The following is a 20,767-nucleotide window of genomic DNA, read 5'->3' on the forward strand; positions in this document are numbered from 1 at the left end:
CATAATTTAACCTGCAAGGTATATTCTTCATCTCTCATCTGACAGTGAGTTTCATACAACTGTTTGATTTTTCCTACATACATATCTGTTCTATAGTTATAAACAGGTTAAAGGTACAGCATTTCTCCTATGTAAGAGCTAAGTAACGACAAACAGGTACAAAACTTCCTTTGAAACACATCTCAGTAACTATAGATGGGTACAGGATGTACAGGAGCTCAGTATTTATACACAGGTACAGCATCTCCCCTTTTTTGGAGTTCAGTATCTATAGACAGCTACAGTATTTCCCCCCCAAGGCTCAGTAACAGTTGACAAGTATGGTATTTCCTCCATCACAGCTCAGTGAATATAGACAGGAACAGCGGAGCTCAACAACTATAGACATTGTAGGGAAGGAGGAGGTAAAGTCCTTGTGGCAGATATGTGTCACCGAGGTAGCTGGCTTCGGTGATCTAAGTACACCAGTAACAACTGGTTACTGACAAGAGTTTTTAGTGGAGTGGATTTTGGGTCTTTAGGAGCGACTAAAAGAGCCTGGGTGGGAAAGGTCGCTCCCATACACTTCAGCCTGGGGTTTGACCATCTAAAACAGGCAGCTGAGCAAGCTCAGCAGTGTCTATGTTATTTGGAGAGGGAAAAGACCGTGAATGGTGGACAGTCTCTGCCAAAGTCTAAGAGTCAGATTTAAAAGTAAATGGGTGAGATTGTTTTAAATTATTTTGACTACCCAGTGAAAAGACTGTTTTGTTATTCGTTTATGCTGGAAAAAGGTTGTTGTTTCTAATCATTTGAGCATGGTGGAAGTTTATGAAATATAATAAATCTTACACTGTTTGACAACAGGTTGAGCATTCAGTAACTATACATATGTACATAATCCCCCCACCCCCATCAAGGCTCAGTATATATAGACAGGTACAGCATTTTCCCAAATCACAGCTCAATAACTATAGAGAAGTAAAACATTTATTTCAATCACAGCTCAGTAACTACAGACAGGTACAGCATTTTGCCTCTATCAAAACAATAACTACTGTATAGCCAGGTACATAATTTTCCTTTCATCAGAGCTCAATAACCATAGACAAGTTCAGCATTTCCCCTCCATCAAAGCTCCATAACTATAGACAGGTACATCATTTCCCCTTCATCAGAGCTCAAAAACCATAGACAAGTATAGCATTTCCTTCCATTAGAGCTCAATAACTATAGACAGTTACAGAAATTTACCCAGTTAAAGCTCAGTATCTATAGACAGGTATTACGTTTTCCCCACTCACAGCTCAATAACTATAGATATATACAGCATTTCCCCCAGTCACAACTAAGTTAACATAGACTGATTTAACATTTCGTTCAGTGACAGCTCACTAACTATAGACAGGTACAGCATCCCACCCCATAAAAAAACAATAATTATGGCAGGTACAGCATTTCCCCTTGATCAGAACTCAATATCCATAGACAAGTACAACATTTCCCTCTATTACAGCTCAATAAGCATAGACCAGTACAGCATTTTCAATTGTCACAGCTCAGTAATTAAGTACAGCCTTTCCCCCCGTCACATATCAGTACATTTCTTTAAGTCACAGCTCAGAAGTGGCATACTGCCAATGGCGGCAGACGATGTGGCCACTGGGTGGCCCAGTGCCAGCCCCAGCACCGAGCCCCCTCCTTGCATAGCACTTTCAACTGTCTTGGCATCCTGGATGCTGATACAGTTCAAAACGATGATGGGAGAGGAAGCATCCCCTGACACTCTCCTATCATTCCCCCCCTCTGCATTTGAGCTCTGTGACATCTCAATGCAGAAGGTATGATGATGTCACTACATTGAGACCTTTGTGCTGAGCAGTGGAGAGGGCCAGAAGATGCTGAGCGGACCAAAGCAGCAGGGGAATGGGGAGAGGTGAGTATTTGATTATTTTTTTCTGTATGGAGCAATATAGGGGGCTCATCATACTGTATGGGGCAATTTAGGGGGCCCATCATACTGTATGGGACAATATAAGGGGCCCATCATACTGTGTGGATTGATATAGAAGCCCATCATACTGTATGGAGCAATATAAGGGACCCATTATACTGTATGGGGCATTATAGGGGTCCATCATACTGTACAGGGCAATATAGGGGGCCCATCATACTGTTGTGTGGCAATATAGGGGGCTCATCATACTGTATGGGGCAATATAGGGCGCCCATCATACTGTATAGGGCACTATAGGGGGACCATCATACTGAATGGGGCAGTATAGGGGGCCCATCATACTGTATGGAGCAATATATGGCACCCATCATAATAAATACTAATAATTTTATTTATTAGCTCTAACATATTCCGCAGCACTTTACAATACTATATGGAGAACTATGTGGTGCCCATAATACTGTATGGAGGACTAAGTGGTGCCTATAATACTGTATGGAGGACTATGTGGTGCCCATAATACTGTACGGAAAACTATTTGGTGCCCATAATACTGTATGGAGGACTGATGCCCATAATACTGTATGGAGGACTGGTGACCATAATACTATATGCAGGACTATGTAGTACCTATAATATGGTATGGAGGACTGCGTGCTGTCTATAATACTGTATGGAGGACTATATAGGAGGAAAATTACTTTGTAAGGGCTGAAAAGTTGTGAGATGTGCTCTTCTGTGACTCCACCGAATATTAAGGGCTTTTTTGGGAGGGTGGCAAACAGAATTTATGCTATGGGGCCCCATGATTTCTATGTATGCCCCTGCAGCTCAGTAACTGTATACAGGTACATAATCTCACCTTCATCAGAGCTCAGTAACTATAGATGTGTACAGCATCTCCCTTTAGTCAGATCTCAGTAAAAAAAGACAGGTACAGATTTCCCCTAGCCAGAGCTCAGTAATTATAGACAGGTACAGACTTCCCCCAGTCAGAGCTCAGTAACTACAGACAGGTACAACATTTCCCCCAGTAACAACTCAATAACTACAGACAGGTACAGTATTTCCTCTCAATCAATGGTGAAAGTAAATACACAGGTCCAGCATTTTCCTGGTTTACAGCTCAATAACTCTGGACAGTAACAAGAATTCCTTCAGAAATAGTTTTATAACTACAGACAGGTGCATCTTTTTTCCTTCATCAGATCTCAAAATCTATAGAGAGGTACAACATTTCCCACCAAGTCAGAATTCAGTAACTATAGACAGGTACAGCATTTCCACAGTCAGAGCTCAGTAATCTTAGACTGTTACATCATCTCCCCATCATCAGAGCTCAGAAACTATAGACAGGTACAGCATTTCCCCCTGTCAGAGCTCAGTAATTATAGACAGGTACAGCATTTCCCCCTGTCAAAGCTCAGTAATTATAGACAGGTACAGCATTTCCCCCTGTCAGAGCTTAGTAATTATAGACAGGTACAGCATTTCCCCCTGTCAGAGCTCAGTAATTATAGACAGGTACAGCATTTCCCCCTGTCAGAGCTTAGTAATTATAGACAGGTACAGCATTTCCCCCTGTCAGAGCTTAGTAATTATAGACAGGTACAGCATTTCCCCCTGTCAGAGCTCAGTAACTATAGACAGGTACAGCATTTCCCCCTGTCAAAGCTCAGTAATTATAGACAGGTACAGCATTTCCCATAGTAAGAGCTCAGTAATTATAGACAGGTACAGCATTTCCCCCTGTCAGAGCTCAGTAATTATAGACAGGTACAGCATTTCCCCCCTGTCAGAGCTCAGTAATTATAGACAGGTACAGCATTTCCCCCTGTCAAAGCTCAGTAATTATAGACAGGTACAGCATTTCCCCCTGTCAAAGCTTAGTAATTATAGACAGGTACAGCATTTCCCCCTGTCAGAGCTCAGTAATTATAGACAGGTACAGCATTTCCCCCTGTCAGAGCTTAGTAATGATAGACAGGTTCAGCATTTCCCCCTGTCAGAGCTCAGTAATTATAGACAGGTACAGCATTTCCCCCATTCAGAGCTCAGTAATTATAGACAGGTACAGCATTTCCCCCAGTCAGAGCTCAGTAATTATAGACAGGTACAGCATTTCCCCCTGTCAGAGCTCAGTAATTATAGACAGGTACAGCATTTCCCCCTGTCAGAGCTCAGTAATTATAGACAGGTACAGCATTTCCCATAGTCAGAGCTCAGTAATTATAGACAGGTACAACATTTCCCCTTGTCAGAGCTCAGTAATTATAGACAGGTACAGCATTTCCCCTTGTCAGAGCTCAGTAATTATAAACAGGTACAGCATTTCCCATAGTCAGAGCTCAGTAATTATAGACAGGTACAGCATTTCCCCCTGTCAGAGCTCAGTAATTATAGACAGGTACAGCATTTCCCCCTGTCAGAGCTCAGTAATTATAGACAGGTACAGCATTTCCCCCTGTCAGAGCTCAGTAATTATAGACAGGTACAGCATTTCCCCCAGTCAGAGCTCAGTAATTATAGACAGGTACAGCATTTCCCCTTGTCAAAGCTCAGTAATTATAGACAGGTACAGCATTTCCCCCTGTCAGAGCTCAGTAATTATAGACAGGTACAGCATTTCCCCCTGTTAGAGCTCAGTAATTATAGACAGGTACAGCATTTCCCCCTGTCAGAGCTCAGTAATTATAGGCAGGTACAGCATTTCCCCTTGTCAAAGCTCAGTAATTATAGACAGGTACAGCATTTCCCCCTGTTAGAGCTCAGTAATTATAGACAGGTACAGCATTTCCCCCAGTCAGAGCTCAGTAATTATAGACAGGTACAGCATTTCCCCCTGTCAGAGCTCAGTAATTATAGACAGGTACAACATTTCCCATAGTCAGAGCTCAGTAATTATAGACAGGTACAGCATTTCCCCCTGTCAGAGCTCAGTAATTATAGACAGGTACAGCATTTCCCCCTGTCAGAGCTCAGTAATTATAGACAGGTACAGCATTTCCCCCTGTCAAAGCTCAGTAATTATAGACAGGTACAGCATTTCCCCCTGTCAGAGCTTAGTAATTATAGACAGGTACAGCATTTCCCCCTGTCAGAGCTCAGTAATTATAGACAGGTACAGCATTTCCCCCTGTCAAAGCTCAGTAATTATAGACAGGTACAGCATTTCCCATAGTAAGAGCTCAGTAATTATAGACAGGTACAGCATTTCCCCCTGTCAGAGCTCAGTAATTATAGACAGGTACAGCATTTCCCCCTGTCAGAGCTCAGTAATTATAGACAGGTACAGCATTTCTCATAGTCAGAGCTCAGTAATTATAGACAGGTACAGCATTTCCCCCTGTCAGAGCTCAGTAATTATAGACAGGTACAGCATTTCCCCCTGTCAGAGCTCAGTAATTATAGACAGGTACAGCATTTCCCCCTGTCAAAGCTCAGTAATTATAGACAGGTACAGCATTTCCCCCTGTCAGAGCTTAGTAATTATAGACAGGTACAGCATTTCCCCCTGTCAGAGCTCAGTAATTATAGACAGGTACAGCATTTCCCCCTGTCAAAGCTCAGTAATTATAGACAGGTACAGCATTTCCCATAGTAAGAGCTCAGTAATTATAGACAGGTACAGCATTTCCCCCTGTCAGAGCTGAGTAATTATAGACAGGTACAGCATTTCCCCCTGTCAGAGCTCAGTAATTATAGACAGGTACAGCATTTCTCATAGTCAGAGCTCAGTAATTATAGACAGGTACAGCATTTCCCCTTGTCAAAGCTCAGTAATTATAGACAGGTACAGCATTTCCCCTTGTCAAAGCTCAGTAATTATAGACAGGTACAGCATTTCCCCTTGTCAAAGCTCAGTAATTATAGACAGGTACAGCATTTCCCCCTGTCAGAGCTTAGTAAATATAGACAGGTACAGCATTTCCCCCTGTCAGAGCTTAGTAATTATAGACAGGTACAGCATTTCCCCCTGTCAGAGCTCAGTAATTATAGACAGGTACAGCATTTCCCCCTGTCAGAGCTCAGTAATTATAGACAGGTACAGCATTTCCCCCTGTCAGAGCTCAGTAATTATAGACAGGTACAGCATTTCCCCCTGTCAGAGCTCAGTAATTATAGACAGGTACAGCATTTCCCCCTGTCAGAGCTCAGTAATTATAGACAGGTACAGCATTTCCCCCTGTCAGAGCTCAGTAATTATAGACAGGTACAGCATTTCCCCCTGTCAGAGCTCAGTAATTATAGACAGGTACAGCATTTCCCCCTGTCAGAGCTTAGTAATTATAGACAGGTACAGCATTTCCCCCAGTCAGAGCTCAGTAATTATAGACAGGTACAGCATTTCCCCCTGTCAGATCTCAGTAATTATAGACAGGTACAGCATTTCCCCCGGTCAGAGCTCAGTAATTATAGACAGGTACAGCATTTCCCCCATTCAGAGCTCAGTAATTATAGACAGGTACAGCATTTCCCCCTGTCAGAGCTTAGTAATTATAGACAGGTACAGCATTTCCCCCAGTCAGAGCTCAGTAATTATAGACAGGTACAGCATTTCCCCCTGTCAGAGCTCAGTAATTATAGACAGGTACAGCATTTCCCATAGTCAGAGCTCAGTAATTATAGGCAGGTACAGCATTTCCGCCAGTCAGAGCTCAGTAATTATAGACAGGTACAGCAATTCCCCATGTCAGAGCTTAGTAATTATAGACAGGTACAGCATTTCCCCCTGTCAGAGCTTAGTAATTATAGACAGGTACAGCATTTCCCCCTGTCAGAGCTCAGTAATTATAGACAGGTACAGCATTTCTCCCTGTCAGAGCTCAGTAATTATGGACAGGTACAGCATTTCCCCCTGTCAGAGCTTAGTAATTATAGACAGGTACAGCATTTCCCCCAGTCAGAGCTCAGTAATTATAGACAGGTACAGCATTTCCCCCTGTCAGAGCTTAGTAATTATAGACAGGTACAGCATTTCCCCCTGTCAGAGCTTAGTAATTATAGACAGGTACAGCATTTCCCCCTGTCAGAGCTCAGTAATTATAGACAGGTACAGCATTTCTCCCTGTCAGAGCTCAGTAATTATGGACAGGTACAGCATTTCCCCCTGTCAGAGCTTAGTAATTATAGACAGGTACAGCATTTCCCCCAGTCAGAGCTCAGTAATTATAGACAGGTACAGCATTTCCCCCTGTCAGAGCTTAGTAATTATAGACAGGTACAGCATTTCCCCCTGTCATAGCTCAGTAATTATAGACAGGTACAGCATTTCCCATAGTCAGAGCTCAGTAATTATAGACAGGTACAGCATTTCCCCCTGTCAGAGCTCAGTAATTATAGACACGTACAGCATTTCCCCTTGTCAAAGCTCAGTAATTATAGACAGGTACAGCATTTCCCATAGTCAGAGCTCAGTAATTATAGACAGGTACAACATTTCCCCTAGTCAAAGCTCAGTAATTATAGGCAGGTACAGCATTTCCCATAGTCAGAGCTCAGTAATTATAGACAGGTACAGCATTTCCCCCTGTCAGAGCTCAGTAATTATAGACAGGTACTGAATTTCCCCCAGTCAGAGCTCAGTAATTATAGATAGGTACAGCATTTCCCCCTGTCAGAGCTCAGTAATTATTGACAGGTACAGCATTTCCCATAGTCAGAGCTCAGTAATTATAGACAGGTACAGCATTCCCCCCTGTCAGAGCTCAGTAATTATAGGCAGGTACAGCATTTCCCATAGTCAGAGCTCAGTAATTATAGACAGGTACAGCATTTCCCCCTGTCAGAGCTCAGTAATTATAGACAGGTATAGCATTTCCCCTTGTCAAAGCTCAGTAATTATAGACAGGTACAGCATTTCCCCCTGTCAAAGCTCAGTAATTATAGGCAGGTACAGCATTTCCCATAGTCAGAGCTCAGTAATTATAGACAGGTACAGCATTTCCCCCTGTCAGAGCTCAGTAATTATAGACAGGTACAGCATTTCCCATAGTCAGAGCTCAGTAATTATAGACAGGTACAGCATTTCCCCCTGTCAGAGCTCAGTAATTATAGACAGGTACAGCATTTCCCCTTGTCAAAGCTCAGTAATTATAGACAGGTACAGCATTTCCCCCTGTCAAAGCTCAGTAATTATAGGCAGGTACAGCATTTCCCATAGTCAGAGCTCAGTAATTATAGACAGGTACAGCATTTCCCCCTGTCAGAGCTCAGTAATTATAGACAGGTACAGCATTTCCCCCTGTCAGAGCTCAGTAATTATAGACAGGTACAGCTTTTCCCCTTGTCAAAGCTCAGTAATTATAGACAGGTACAACATTTCCCCTTGTCAAAGCTCAGTAATTATAGACAGGTACAGCATTTCTCATAGTCAGAGCTCAGTAACTATAGACAGGTACAGCATTTCCCCCTGTCAGAGCTCAGTAATTATAGACAGGTACAGCATTTCCCCCTGTTAGAGCTCAGTAATTATAGACAGGTACAGCATTTCTCATAGTCAGAGCTCAGTAATTATAGACAGTTACAGCATTTCCCCCTGTCAGAGCTCAGTAATTATAGACAGGTACAGCATTTCCCCCTGTCAGAGCTCAGTAATTATAGACAGGTACAGCTTTTCCCCTTGTCAAAGCTCAGCAATTATTGATAGGTACAGCATTTCCCCTTGTCAAAGCTCAGTAATTATAGACAGGTACAGCATTTCCCCCTGTTAGAGCTCAGTAATTATAGACAGGTACAGCATTTCTCATAGTCAGAGCTCAGTAATTATAGACAGTTACAGCATTTCCCCCTGTCAGAGCTCAGTAATTATAGACAGGTACAGCATTTCCCCCTGTCAGAGCTCAGTAATTATAGACAGGTACAGCATTTCTCATAGTCAGAGCTCAGTAATTATAGACAGGTACAGCATTTCCCCTTGTCAAAGCTCAGTAATTATAGACAGGTACAGCATTTCCCCCTGTCAGAGCTCAGTAATTATAGACAGGTACAGCATTTCCCCCTGTCAAAGCTCAGTAATTATAGACAGGTACAGCATTTCTCATAGTCAGAGCTCAGTAATTATAGACAGGTACAGCATTTCCCCCTGTCAGAGCTCAGTAATTATAGACAGGTACAGCATTTCCCCCTGTCAGAGCTCAGTAATTATAGACAGTTACAGCATTTCCCCTTGTCAAAGCTCAGTAATTATAGACAGGTACAGCATTTCCCCCTGTCAGAGCTCAGTAATTATTGACAGGTACAGCATTTCCCATAGTCAGAGCTCAGTAATTATAGACAGGTACAGCATTCCCCCCTGTCAGAGCTCAGTAATTATAGGCAGGTACAGCATTTCCCATAGTCAGAGCTCAGTAATTATAGACAGGTACAGCATTTCCCCCTGTCAGAGCTCAGTAATTATAGACAGGTACAGCATTCCCCCCTGTCAGAGCTCAGTAATTATAGGCAGGTACAGCATTTCCCATAGTCAGAGCTCAGTAATTATAGACAGGTACAGCATTTCCCCCTGTCAGAGCTCAGTAATTATAGACAGGTACAGCATTTCCCCCTGTCAGAGCTCAGTAATTATAGACAGGTACAGCATTTCCCATAGTCAAAGCTCAGTAATTATAGGCAGGTACAGCATTTCCCCTTGTCAAAGCTCAGTAATTATAGACAGGTACAGCATTTCCCATAGTCAGAGCTCAGTAATTATAGACAGGTACAGCATTTCCCCTTGTCAAAGCTCAGTCATTATAGACAGGTACAGCATTTCCCCCTGTCAAAGCTCAGTAATTATAGGCAGGTACAGCATTTCCCATAGTCAGAGCTCAGTAATTATAGACAGGTAAAACATTTCCCCTTGTCAAAGCTCAGTAATTATAGACAGGTACAGCATTTCTCATAGTCAGAGCTCAGTAATTATAGACAGGTACAGCATTTCCCCCTGTCAGAGCTCAGTAATTATTGACAGGTACAGCATTTCCCCTTGTCAAAGCTCAGTAATTATAGACAGGTACAGCATTTCCCCTTGTCAAAGCTCAGTAATTATAGACAGGTACAGCATTTCCCCCTGTTAGAGCTCAGTAATTATAGACAGGTACAGCATTTCTCATAGTCAGAGCTCAGTAATTATAGACAGATACAGCATTTCCCCCTGTCAGAGCTCAGTAATTATAGACAGGTACAGCATTTCCCCCTGTCAGAGCTCAGTAATTATAGACAGGTACAGCATTTCCCCTTGTCAAAGCTCAGTAATTATTGACAGGTACAGCATTTCCCCTTGTCAAAGCTCAGTAATTATAGACAGGTACAGCATTTCCCCCTGTCAGAGCTCAGTAATTATAGACAGGTACAGCATTTCCCCCTGTCAGAGCTCAGTAATTATAGACAGGTACAGCATTTCTCATAGTCAGAGCTCAGTAATTATAGACAGGTACAGCATTTCCCCCTGTCAGAGCTCAGTAATTATAGACAGGTACAGCATTTCTCATAGTCAGAGCTCAGTAATTATAGACAGGTACAGCATTTCCCCTTGTCAAAGCTCAGTAATTATAGACAGGTACAGCATTTCCCCCTGTCAGAGCTCAGTAATTATAGACAGTTACAGCATTTCCCCCTGTCAGAGCTCAGTAATTATAGACAGGTACAGCATTTCCCCCAGTCAGAGCTCAGTAATTATTGACAGGTACAGCATTTCCCATAGTCAGAGCTCAGTAATTATAGATAGGTACAGCATTTCCCCCTGTCAGAGCTCAGTAATTATAGACAGGTACAGCATTTCCCCCTGTCAAAGCTCAGTAATTATAGACAGGTACAGCATTTCCCCCTGTCAGAGCTCAGTAATTATAGACAGGTACAGCATTTCCCCCTGTCAGAGCTCAGTAATTATAGACAGTTACAGCATTTCCCCCTGTCAGAGCTCAGTAATTATAGACAGGTACAGCATTTCCCCCAGTCAGAGCTCAGTAATTATTGACAGGTACAGCATTTCCCATAGTCAGAGCTCAGTAATTATAGATAGGTACAGCATTTCCCCCTGTCAGAGCTCAGTAATTATAGACAGGTACAGCATTTCCCCCTGTCAAAGCTCAGTAATTATAGACAGGTACAGCATTTCCCCCTGTCAGAGCTCAGTAATTATAGACAGGTACAGCATTTCACCCTGTCAGAGCTCAGTAATTATAGACAGGTACAGCATTTCACCCTGTCAGAGCTCAGTAATTATAGACAGGTACAGCATTTCCCCCTGTCAGAGCTCAGTAATTATAGACAGGTACAGCATTTCACCCTGTCAAAGCTCAGTAATTATAGACAGGTACAGCATTTCCCCCTGTCAAAGCTCAGTAATTATAGACAGGTACAGCATTTCTCATTGTCAGAGCTCAGTAATTATAGACAGTTACAGCATTTCCCCCTGTCAGAGCTCAGTAATTATAGACAGGTACAGCATTTCCCCCTGTCAGAGCTCAGTAATTATAGACAGTTACAGCATTTCCCCTTGTCAAAGCTCAGTAATTATAGACAGGTACAGCATTTCCCCCTGTCAGAGCTCAGTAATTATTGACAGGTACAGCATTTCCCATAGTCAGAGCTCAGTAATTATAGACAGGTACAGCATTCCCCCCTGTCAGAGCTCAGTAATTATAGGCAGGTACAGCATTTCCCATAGTCAGAGCTCAGTAATTATAGACAGGTACAGCATTTCCCCCTGTCAGAGCTCAGTAATTATAGACAGGTACAGCATTCCCCCTTTCAGAGCTCAGTAATTATAGGCAGGTACAGCATTTCCCATAGTCAGAGCTCAGTAATTATAGACAGGTACAGCATTTCCCCCTGTCAGAGCTCAGTAATTATAGACAGGTACAGCATTTCCCATAGTCAAAGCTCAGTAATTATAGGCAGGTACAGCATTTCCCCTTGTCAAAGCTCAGTAATTATAGACAGGTACAGCATTTCCCATAGTCAGAGCTCAGTAATTATAGACAGGTACAGCATTTCCCCTTGTCAAAGCTCAGTAATTATAGACAGGTACAGCATTTCCCCCTGTCAAAGCTCAGTAATTATAGGCAGGTACAGCATTTCCCATAGTCAGAGCTCAGTAATTATAGACAGGTACAACATTTCCCCTTGTCAAAGCTCAGTAATTATAGACAGGTACAGCATTTCTCATAGTCAGAGCTCAGTAATTATAGACAGGTACAGCATTTCCCCCTGTCAGAGCTCAGTAATTATTGACAGGTACAGCATTTCCCCTTGTCAAAGCTCAGTAATTATAGACAGGTACAGCATTTCCCCTTGTCAAAGCTCAGTAATTATAGACAGGTACAGCATTTCCCCCTGTTAGAGCTCAGTAATTATAGACAGGTACAGCATTTCTCATAGTCAGAGCTCAGTAATTATAGACAGTTACAGCATTTCCCCCTGTCAGAGCTCAGTAATTATAGACAGGTACAGCATTTCCCCCTGTCAGAGCTCAGTAATTATAGACAGGTACAGCATTTCCCCTTGTCAAAGCTCAGTAATTATTGACAGGTACAGCATTTCCCCTTGTCAAAGCTCAGTAATTATAGACAGGTACAGCATTTCCCCCTGTCAGAGCTCAGTAATTATAGACAGGTACAGCATTTCCCCCTGTCAGAGCTCAGTAATTATAGACAGGTACAGCATTTCTCATAGTCAGAGCTCAGTAATTATAGACAGGTACAGCATTTCCCCCTGTCAGATCTCAGTAATTATAGACAGGTACAGCATTTCTCATAGTCAGAGCTCAGTAATTATAGACAGGTACAGCATTTCCCCTTGTCAAAGCTCAGTAATTATAGACAGGTACAGCATTTCCCCCTGTCAGAGCTCAGTAATTATAGACAGGTACAGCATTTCCCCCTGTCAAAGCTCAGTAATTATAGACAGGTACAACATTTCCCCCTGTCAGAGCTCAGTAATTATAGACAGGTACAGCATTTCCCCCTGTCAGAGCTCAGTAATTATAGACAGGTACAGCATTCCCCCCTGTCAGAGCTCAGTAATTATAGGCAGGTACAGCATTTCCCATAGTCAGAGCTCAGTAATTATAGACAGGTACAGCATTTCCCCCTGTCAGAGCTCAGTAATTATAGACAGGTACAGCATTTCACCCTGTCAGAGCTCAGTAATTATAGACAGGTACAGCATTTCACCCTGTCAGAGCTCAGTAATTATAGACAGGTACAGCATTTCCCCCTGTCAGAGCTCAGTAATTATAGACAGGTACAGCATTTCACCCTGTCAAAGCTCAGTAATTATAGACAGGTACAGCATTTCCCCCTGTCAAAGCTCAGTAATTATAGACAGGTACAGCATTTCTCATTGTCAGAGCTCAGTAATTATAGACAGTTACAGCATTTCCCCCTGTCAGAGCTCAGTAATTATAGACAGGTACAGCATTTCCCCCTGTCAGAGCTCAGTAATTATAGACAGTTACAGCATTTCCCCTTGTCAAAGCTCAGTAATTATAGACAGGTACAGCATTTCCCCCTGTCAGAGCTCAGTAATTATTGACAGGTACAGCATTTCCCATAGTCAGAGCTCAGTAATTATAGACAGGTACAGCATTCCCCCCTGTCAGAGCTCAGTAATTATAGGCAGGTACAGCATTTCCCATAGTCAGAGCTCAGTAATTATAGACAGGTACAGCATTTCCCCCTGTCAGAGCTCAGTAATTATAGACAGGTACAGCATTTCCCATAGTCAAAGCTCAGTAATTATAGGCAGGTACAGCATTTCCCCTTGTCAAAGCTCAGTAATTATAGACAGGTACAGCATTTCCCATAGTCAGAGCTCAGTAATTATAGACAGGTACAGCATTTCCCCTTGTCAAAGCTCAGTAATTATAGACAGGTACAGCATTTCCCCCTGTCAAAGCTCAGTAATTATAGGCAGGTACAGCATTTCCCATAGTCAGAGCTCAGTAATTATAGACAGGTACAACATTTCCCCTTGTCAAAGCTCAGTAATTATAGACAGGTACAGCATTTCTCATAGTCAGAGCTCAGTAATTATAGACAGGTACAGCATTTCCCCCTGTCAGAGCTCAGTAATTATTGACAGGTACAGCATTTCCCCTTGTCAAAGCTCAGTAATTATAGACAGGTACAGCATTTCCCCTTGTCAAAGCTCAGTAATTATAGACAGGTACAGCATTTCCCCCTGTTAGAGCTCAGTAATTATAGACAGGTACAGCATTTCTCATAGTCAGAGCTCAGTAATTATAGACAGTTACAGCATTTCCCCCTGTCAGAGCTCAGTAATTATAGACAGGTACAGCATTTCCCCCTGTCAGAGCTCAGTAATTATAGACAGGTACAGCATTTCCCCTTGTCAAAGCTCAGTAATTATTGACAGGTACAGCATTTCCCCTTGTCAAAGCTCAGTAATTATAGACAGGTACAGCATTTCCCCCTGTCAGAGCTCAGTAATTATAGACAGGTACAGCATTTCCCCCTGTCAGAGCTCAGTAATTATAGACAGGTACAGCATTTCTCATAGTCAGAGCTCAGTAATTATAGACAGGTACAGCATTTCCCCCTGTCAGAGCTCAGTAATTATAGACAGGTACAGCATTTCTCATAGTCAGAGCTCAGTAATTATAGACAGGTACAGCATTTCCCCTTGTCAAAGCTCAGTAATTATAGACAGGTACAGCATTTCCCCCTGTCAGAGCTCAGTAATTATAGACAGGTACAGCATTTCCCCCTGTCAAAGCTCAGTAATTATAGACAGGTACAGCATTTCTCATAGTCAGAGCTCAGTAATTATAGACAGGTACAGCATTTCCCCCTGTCAGAGCTCAGTAATTATAGACAGTTACAGCATTTCCCCCTGTCAGAGCTCAGTAATTATAGACAGGTACAGCATTTCCCCCAGTCAGAGCTCAGTAATTATTGACAGGTACAGCATTTCCCATAGTCAGAGCTCAGTAATTATAGACAGGTACAGCATTTCCCCCTGTCAGAGCTCAGTAATTATAGACAGGTACAGCATTTCCCCCTGTCAGAGCTCAGTAATTATAGACAGTTACAGCATTTCCCCCTGTCAGAGCTCAGTAATTATAGACAGGTACAGCATTTCCCCCTGTCAAAGCTCAGTAATTATAGACAGGTACAGCATTTCCCCCTGTCAGAGCTCAGTAATTATAGACAGGTACAGCATTTCACCCTGTCAGAGCTCAGTAATTATAGACAGGTACAGCATTTCACCCTGTCAGAGCTCAGTAATTATAGACAGGTACAGCATTTCCCCCTGTCAGAGCTCAGTAATTATAGACAGGTACAGCATTTCCCCCTGTCAGAGCTCAGTAATTATAGACAGGTACAGCATTTCCCCCTGTCAGAGCTCAGTAATTATAGACAGTTACAGCATTTCCCCTTGTCAAAGCTCAGTAATTATAGACAGGTACAGCATTTCCCCCTGTCAGAGCTCAGTAATTATAGACAGGTACAGCATTTCCCCCTGTCAGAGCTCAGTAATTATAGACAGGTACAGCATTTCCCCCTGTCAAAGCTCAGTAATTATAGACAGTTACAGCATTTCCCCCTGTCAGAGCTCAGTAAATATAGACAGGTACAGCATTTCCCCCTGTCAAAGCTCAGTAATTATAGACAGGTACAGCATTTCCCCCTGTCAAAGCTCAGTAATTATAGACAGGTACAGCATTTCCCATAGTCAGAGCTCAGTAATTATAGACAGGTACAGCATTTCCCCCTGTCAGAGCTCAGTAATTATAGACAGGTACAGCATTTCCCCCAGTTACAGCTCAGTAGCTATATATAGGTACAGTATTTCACCAGTTACAGCTCAGTAAATTTAGATAGGTACAGTATTTCCCCTATGTTAAAGCTCATTTTCAGGTTTCCTGCAATAATCTCTAGTCAGACAGCTTTCTTTAGAGAAGCAGAATTAAAAGTGAAAGGCCTTTTATAGCCATCTGTATTAGTAACATGGCATTTAAACCACATTGATATTGATGATCTTTTCCCTCAAGTTATATCATCAAAATCTGATCAGAGAGAGTCTGATATCTTACAACCTCAATGATCAACTTTCATCACCTATGGCTGCCAAATGTAAATGGTGTACAGAGGAGAACACCAACCCTTCATCACATTGTTTTTTGGCTGCTGCCAGGTACTGCATATCAGCACCTATTCAAATAATCATCATTTATTATCCCAAATCATTAAAATAAAGGTCCTTATTTTACCATAAAGATCAAATTTTAACTTGCTGTCATCTGCTCTCATATTACCTTACTGTGAAGTGTTCCACTGTTGAATTTGGTTGTAGATAAAGCATGATACTAAGGATCTCTCCAGGACGTAGTGGTCGATCTGGAAGTCTGATAAAGATATTTGTATCCAAATGCTGCTCTTGTGTCAGCTCCACCTGTACGGGTTGGTATAGGCTTACACTACCAATCCTTAAAAGTGGATGTTGAGTTGGGCCTTCAGCCCCTCTGCGTGTATTTATATCATTTTGGCAGCTTCCAGTAGAGTCTGGTGTATGTAAAGTGTAGAAAAGTTCTATTTTTTGGCTTTCTCCACTGAGGTCTGCTCCATCAGGGGATGATTTCCGTCTCCCTATAGGTGCGGCTGTCCATCCAAACCAACTCTGAGGCAGTTCAGCTTGAGCAAGACATGTGGCAAGGCTTCCCCGAAGTCGACATGAAGTCTTGCGCTCTCGCATCTCCTGAAAAACATGAAGCCGAACACAGGGAAGACGTTCTGTTACTCCAAAATCATCCCAGTCTCGTCCAGCTACATAAAAGAGCACCTGTACAAATGGCTGGGTAGAAGGAACCTTTGTACGAATAATGTAAGCTCTTATTTTCCAGTTTACAGTCAATCGATCAGGAACTTCTAGTATACTTGAAGGTTGAAGCAGTTCTTTTGGCAAAACCTGTCCAGAAGCAAAAGGTCCTAATGTGACATTCAATACTGGTAATTCCTTTGTTTGAAAAACCACAAAGGGCTCTGACCGTTGCAACAGAGGCATACTTGAATTCCATGTGGGAAGTGGCCCTTCTTCTCGTAAAAAGAAGGCAAGGCGGGTATTGGACAGGCGGTAAATCACTGGTAGTATGGCAGATGGAGGAGGCGGGAGGGCAGTAGGATGGATCGTAGGGAGGACTTTACAGGATGCTGAAAAAGAAAAATTAACAATTAGGAAACGGCCTAAAGATACTTGAAAAAAGTCATTACATGGCATGGATCTGTATTCTGGAAATTCAGCATAAGTAATAACATTACTTGAATTTTCAATTTATTGTGAACTAAATATAGAATAACTGTAAACAAGATAGCAATATGATTTTTGCTTCTATACAATGTAGCCATGTACCGGAGTAGGTTGAGGTTACAGTTTTCAATGCAGAGACATATACATATGTTGTAGCTTTTTTACTTTAAAGGAGTTGTCCAGTTAAAACAAGTTGTGACCTAATCAGAAGAGAGGTGATAACTTGCTGAAAGGTGGAGGTCCGACTGCTGGAACCTGCACTGATCACCATTACAAGATGGTGCAACCGGTCGGACACCTAATTGTTGCTTCATTCATTCTCTATGGTGCTGTTGGAAAAAGCCGATTGCAGTGCTTGGCAGCCCCCTAGGAAAGAATGGAATAGTGGTCAAGCATTTTCCCTGTCTCTCCAATATAAAGAGGATAAAAGTTACCCATTCTGCCAATTGATGCTAGTCCCAACGGCTGTACTCCTACCAATTAACAAGTTATCACCTATCCTGTCAGATAGATGATTACTTGTTTTAACCAGACAACTCTTTTAAATTCTTAAAGAGACATACAGAGCGACAAACAGATAGACAGATTGTGTTGGTATATGTAATATTAAGCACAGAAGGCAGCTGTTTATTTTGTGATTGCACTGAATTGTAGCGACGAAGAAAAACTAAAAAAAATAAGGCAAGCTGAGAAAATCATTGAAGCATCTTTACAAATAGCTAGAAATGTTCAGAGATGCGATCACTCGGTGCTCAGTGCACTGATGGCTTCTTTAACAGTTAGGTCCTGAATTCTAGCAAGGGGAGATGTCTACAGCATGCAGAGTGGCCAAGGGAGGAGCACTGTGCCTGCGCACCTAATAGGGGTTAGAGAGGAATATTGTGCTACTTAGTATTCACACCCATACTCTTTGCTGAATGCAGGCTCACTACGCATCCAGAACTTGGCCGGAGCTCATCAAGGAGATGGGTGTTTGCCAGACGTATGGAGGACAGAGTTGATTCCTTAACCCACTTAGGAAACAAGCAGACCAAACTCATATCTACATGTTTGGTCATTAATGAAATTTCTACGCAGATGTTCTTATACTATGGGATTAAAAACAAAGCTCAGTCACCCTGATTCAGCTTACATAACAAAATTTCAGAGACAGCTGCTTTTGTCATGACTAGTAACGTCACAGTTAAATGCAGAATACGCAGATTGCCTAACGTGACTATATTATATGGTCTGGATCCCAACGACTGCAGTAGAGCTGTGTTCTCACCCCCCATGTCAAACTCATGGAGGTCTAGGAAGCTGAGATATTGGAAGTTGATGGATTCACCAAACAAAATGCTTATAGAGACAAAATAGTACTCTGCAAAGGACCAAAAAAAAGTTATTGGCTTCTTAGTTGGGGAATAAAATCCACAGGACAGCATTAGGGTATGTGCGCACAACGTCTTTTATAGACGGATCATGCCTGGAACTCACCTGAGAAAGTGCTAAAAAAAATTATGAAAAGAATAAACATATGAGGTGCAATGTCAAAACGATTTACTGTCTACATGCTCTGTCTTTTTTCACGTCTTTTAATGGTTTCAGGCTTCGATAGTCATGAAGTGGCTAGAAGAAGTGATCTGACCATTCTTCAGGTATGCCGGGGTCTAAAAGTGCACATACCCTAACTTAAATAGCTGAAATATCCTGTTTTAGGTGCAGTCAAACAATGCATGTAGATATTCTATATGCATGGATTTAAAGATCACCTGTCACCAGAAAAAAACGCTATTAACCTGCACATATGGGGTTAATCTGCAGGTTAATAGCATTATTAACCTGCCCAGTGCCTGCAGGGAGAAAATTAACTTTATTCTCCCCGGCAGCATCCCTGTTACAGTCACGGGGGCAGCGTCGGTGCTGGTTCACTCACCGCTCTGAGTATATAGAGTGGTGGCTGTAACTGCCGCCCCCGCACCTGACTGACACTGGCTCTGCATTAGGACCGGCTGTCAGTCAGGACCGGGGGCGCTGCTACAGATGCACTTTGTATACTCTGAGCGGTGCCTGAACCAGCACTGGCGCTGCCCCTGTTACTGAAACCGGGATGCTGCTGGGGGAAATAAAGTTAATTTTCTCCCTGCAGCTTCGGCTATGTGTAGGCACCGGGCAGGCTAGTAATGCTATTAATTTGCAGATTAACCCCATATCTGCAGGTTAATAGCATTTTTACTGGTGACAGGTTCCATTAAGCATGGCATACAGACTGTTATATAACTTTGTGGTGCCTATATTCAGTACTTTATTCGCCACTAATAAGCATACTGCAATTTATGAGAAACAAATCTCTGTGGCAAATGGAGATAAAATAAGGCCACCATCCAAAGCACCACCTTTTGTACATGAGGCCAACTAATTCAACTTCCCTGCTGCAGTTTTTACATTTGCAATTATGTTTTTTTCATGAACTCCTATAACTCATATAACCTTAGTTCACGTCTGTGCTCCATGCATGAATCTAGCTTTTCTGTTTAGAATAGAAACATTTCCCTGAAATAATTTGATCAAATTGCCCTTTTTCCCAAAATGTTTTATGGTTTCACATACGTTTTGCATTGGTGGCCCAACACCTTGTATTGTTTATGCTTGCAAGGTGGAAGCAAAGCTGAACTTTGGGATCCTGAATAACGCAGCAAAAATGTTGCAAAAAAAGCGACAGAAAAAGACAGCAAAACCTGTGGTTTGGCTGCAGCTTTTATACTGTCAAGAGATCAGGTTTTGGCTGCAGTAAAAATGCAGCAAAAATGAAACGTGTGAACATAACCTAAGGCTGTTTTTAATTAGTGCTATCTGACCTAACTTTAGACAGGTATGGAGAAAATGCTGCAAACTAAGATAGTAGTGTTAATAGTTTATTTTTATCAATTAATAAAAATGCAAAGTGAATGAATAAAATAAACAATTGTAATCAACTCAATATTTGGTGTGACCAAACCTTTTGTCTCATTATGTAATCTAAGACAGACCTACTATGTTGGGTTGTATGGGATATATCAACATTACTTCAAGTCTGTGATTACTTCATTACATTGGTCTTCTTTATGCTGAAGATAGTTCTTAATGGTATTGGCTGTATGCATCATTGAGTCTGTCTTGGATTACATGAAGAGATAGATCTGCGCAAGCCTACATCCACAAAAGATCTGTGGTTAGTTCTCCAAGATATTTTGATCAACCTCCTTTCCGAGATCCTTCAAAAACTGTGTGCAAGAGTACCTAGAAGAATTGTTGATGGTTTGAAGGCGAAGGGTGATCACACCAAATATCAATTTCACTTTGATTTCCCTTTTGTTCACTCATTTTTCATTTTGTAAATTGATACAAACAAACTATTAACACTTTGATTTGTGAAAGCATTCATACTTAGCAGTGCACCTTACACACACCAAAAATTAATATATTTATATATATATTTATACATTGTACAACTGCATTTGCAGGATATATATATGTATACTTACATATACACACACACACTGTTTCTCTCTCTCTTATATATACATACATATATATTTATATACATACAGTGTGTATATA

General features: G+C 41.9%; 1 protein-coding gene across 1 annotated transcript in view; it reads right to left on the bottom strand.

Moving 5' to 3' along the window:
* The window catches only part of TMEM132E (transmembrane protein 132E), a 727,127-nt gene that overhangs the window by 174,153 nt on the left and 532,207 nt on the right, over positions 1 to 20,767 (bottom strand). The window contains exon 3 of the mRNA XM_073664968.1: positions 16,200 to 17,091. Within this exon, the coding sequence (XP_073521069.1) occupies positions 16,200 to 17,091 (892 nt within the window). The remainder of the gene's footprint in view (positions 1 to 16,199; positions 17,092 to 20,767) is intronic.

Source organism: Phyllobates terribilis, unplaced genomic scaffold (genome assembly GCF_046119375.1).
Source record: "Phyllobates terribilis strain yellow unplaced genomic scaffold, ASM4611937v1 Scaffold_2__4_contigs__length_985480577, whole genome shotgun sequence".
NCBI lineage: Eukaryota > Metazoa > Chordata > Amphibia > Anura > Dendrobatidae > Phyllobates > Phyllobates terribilis.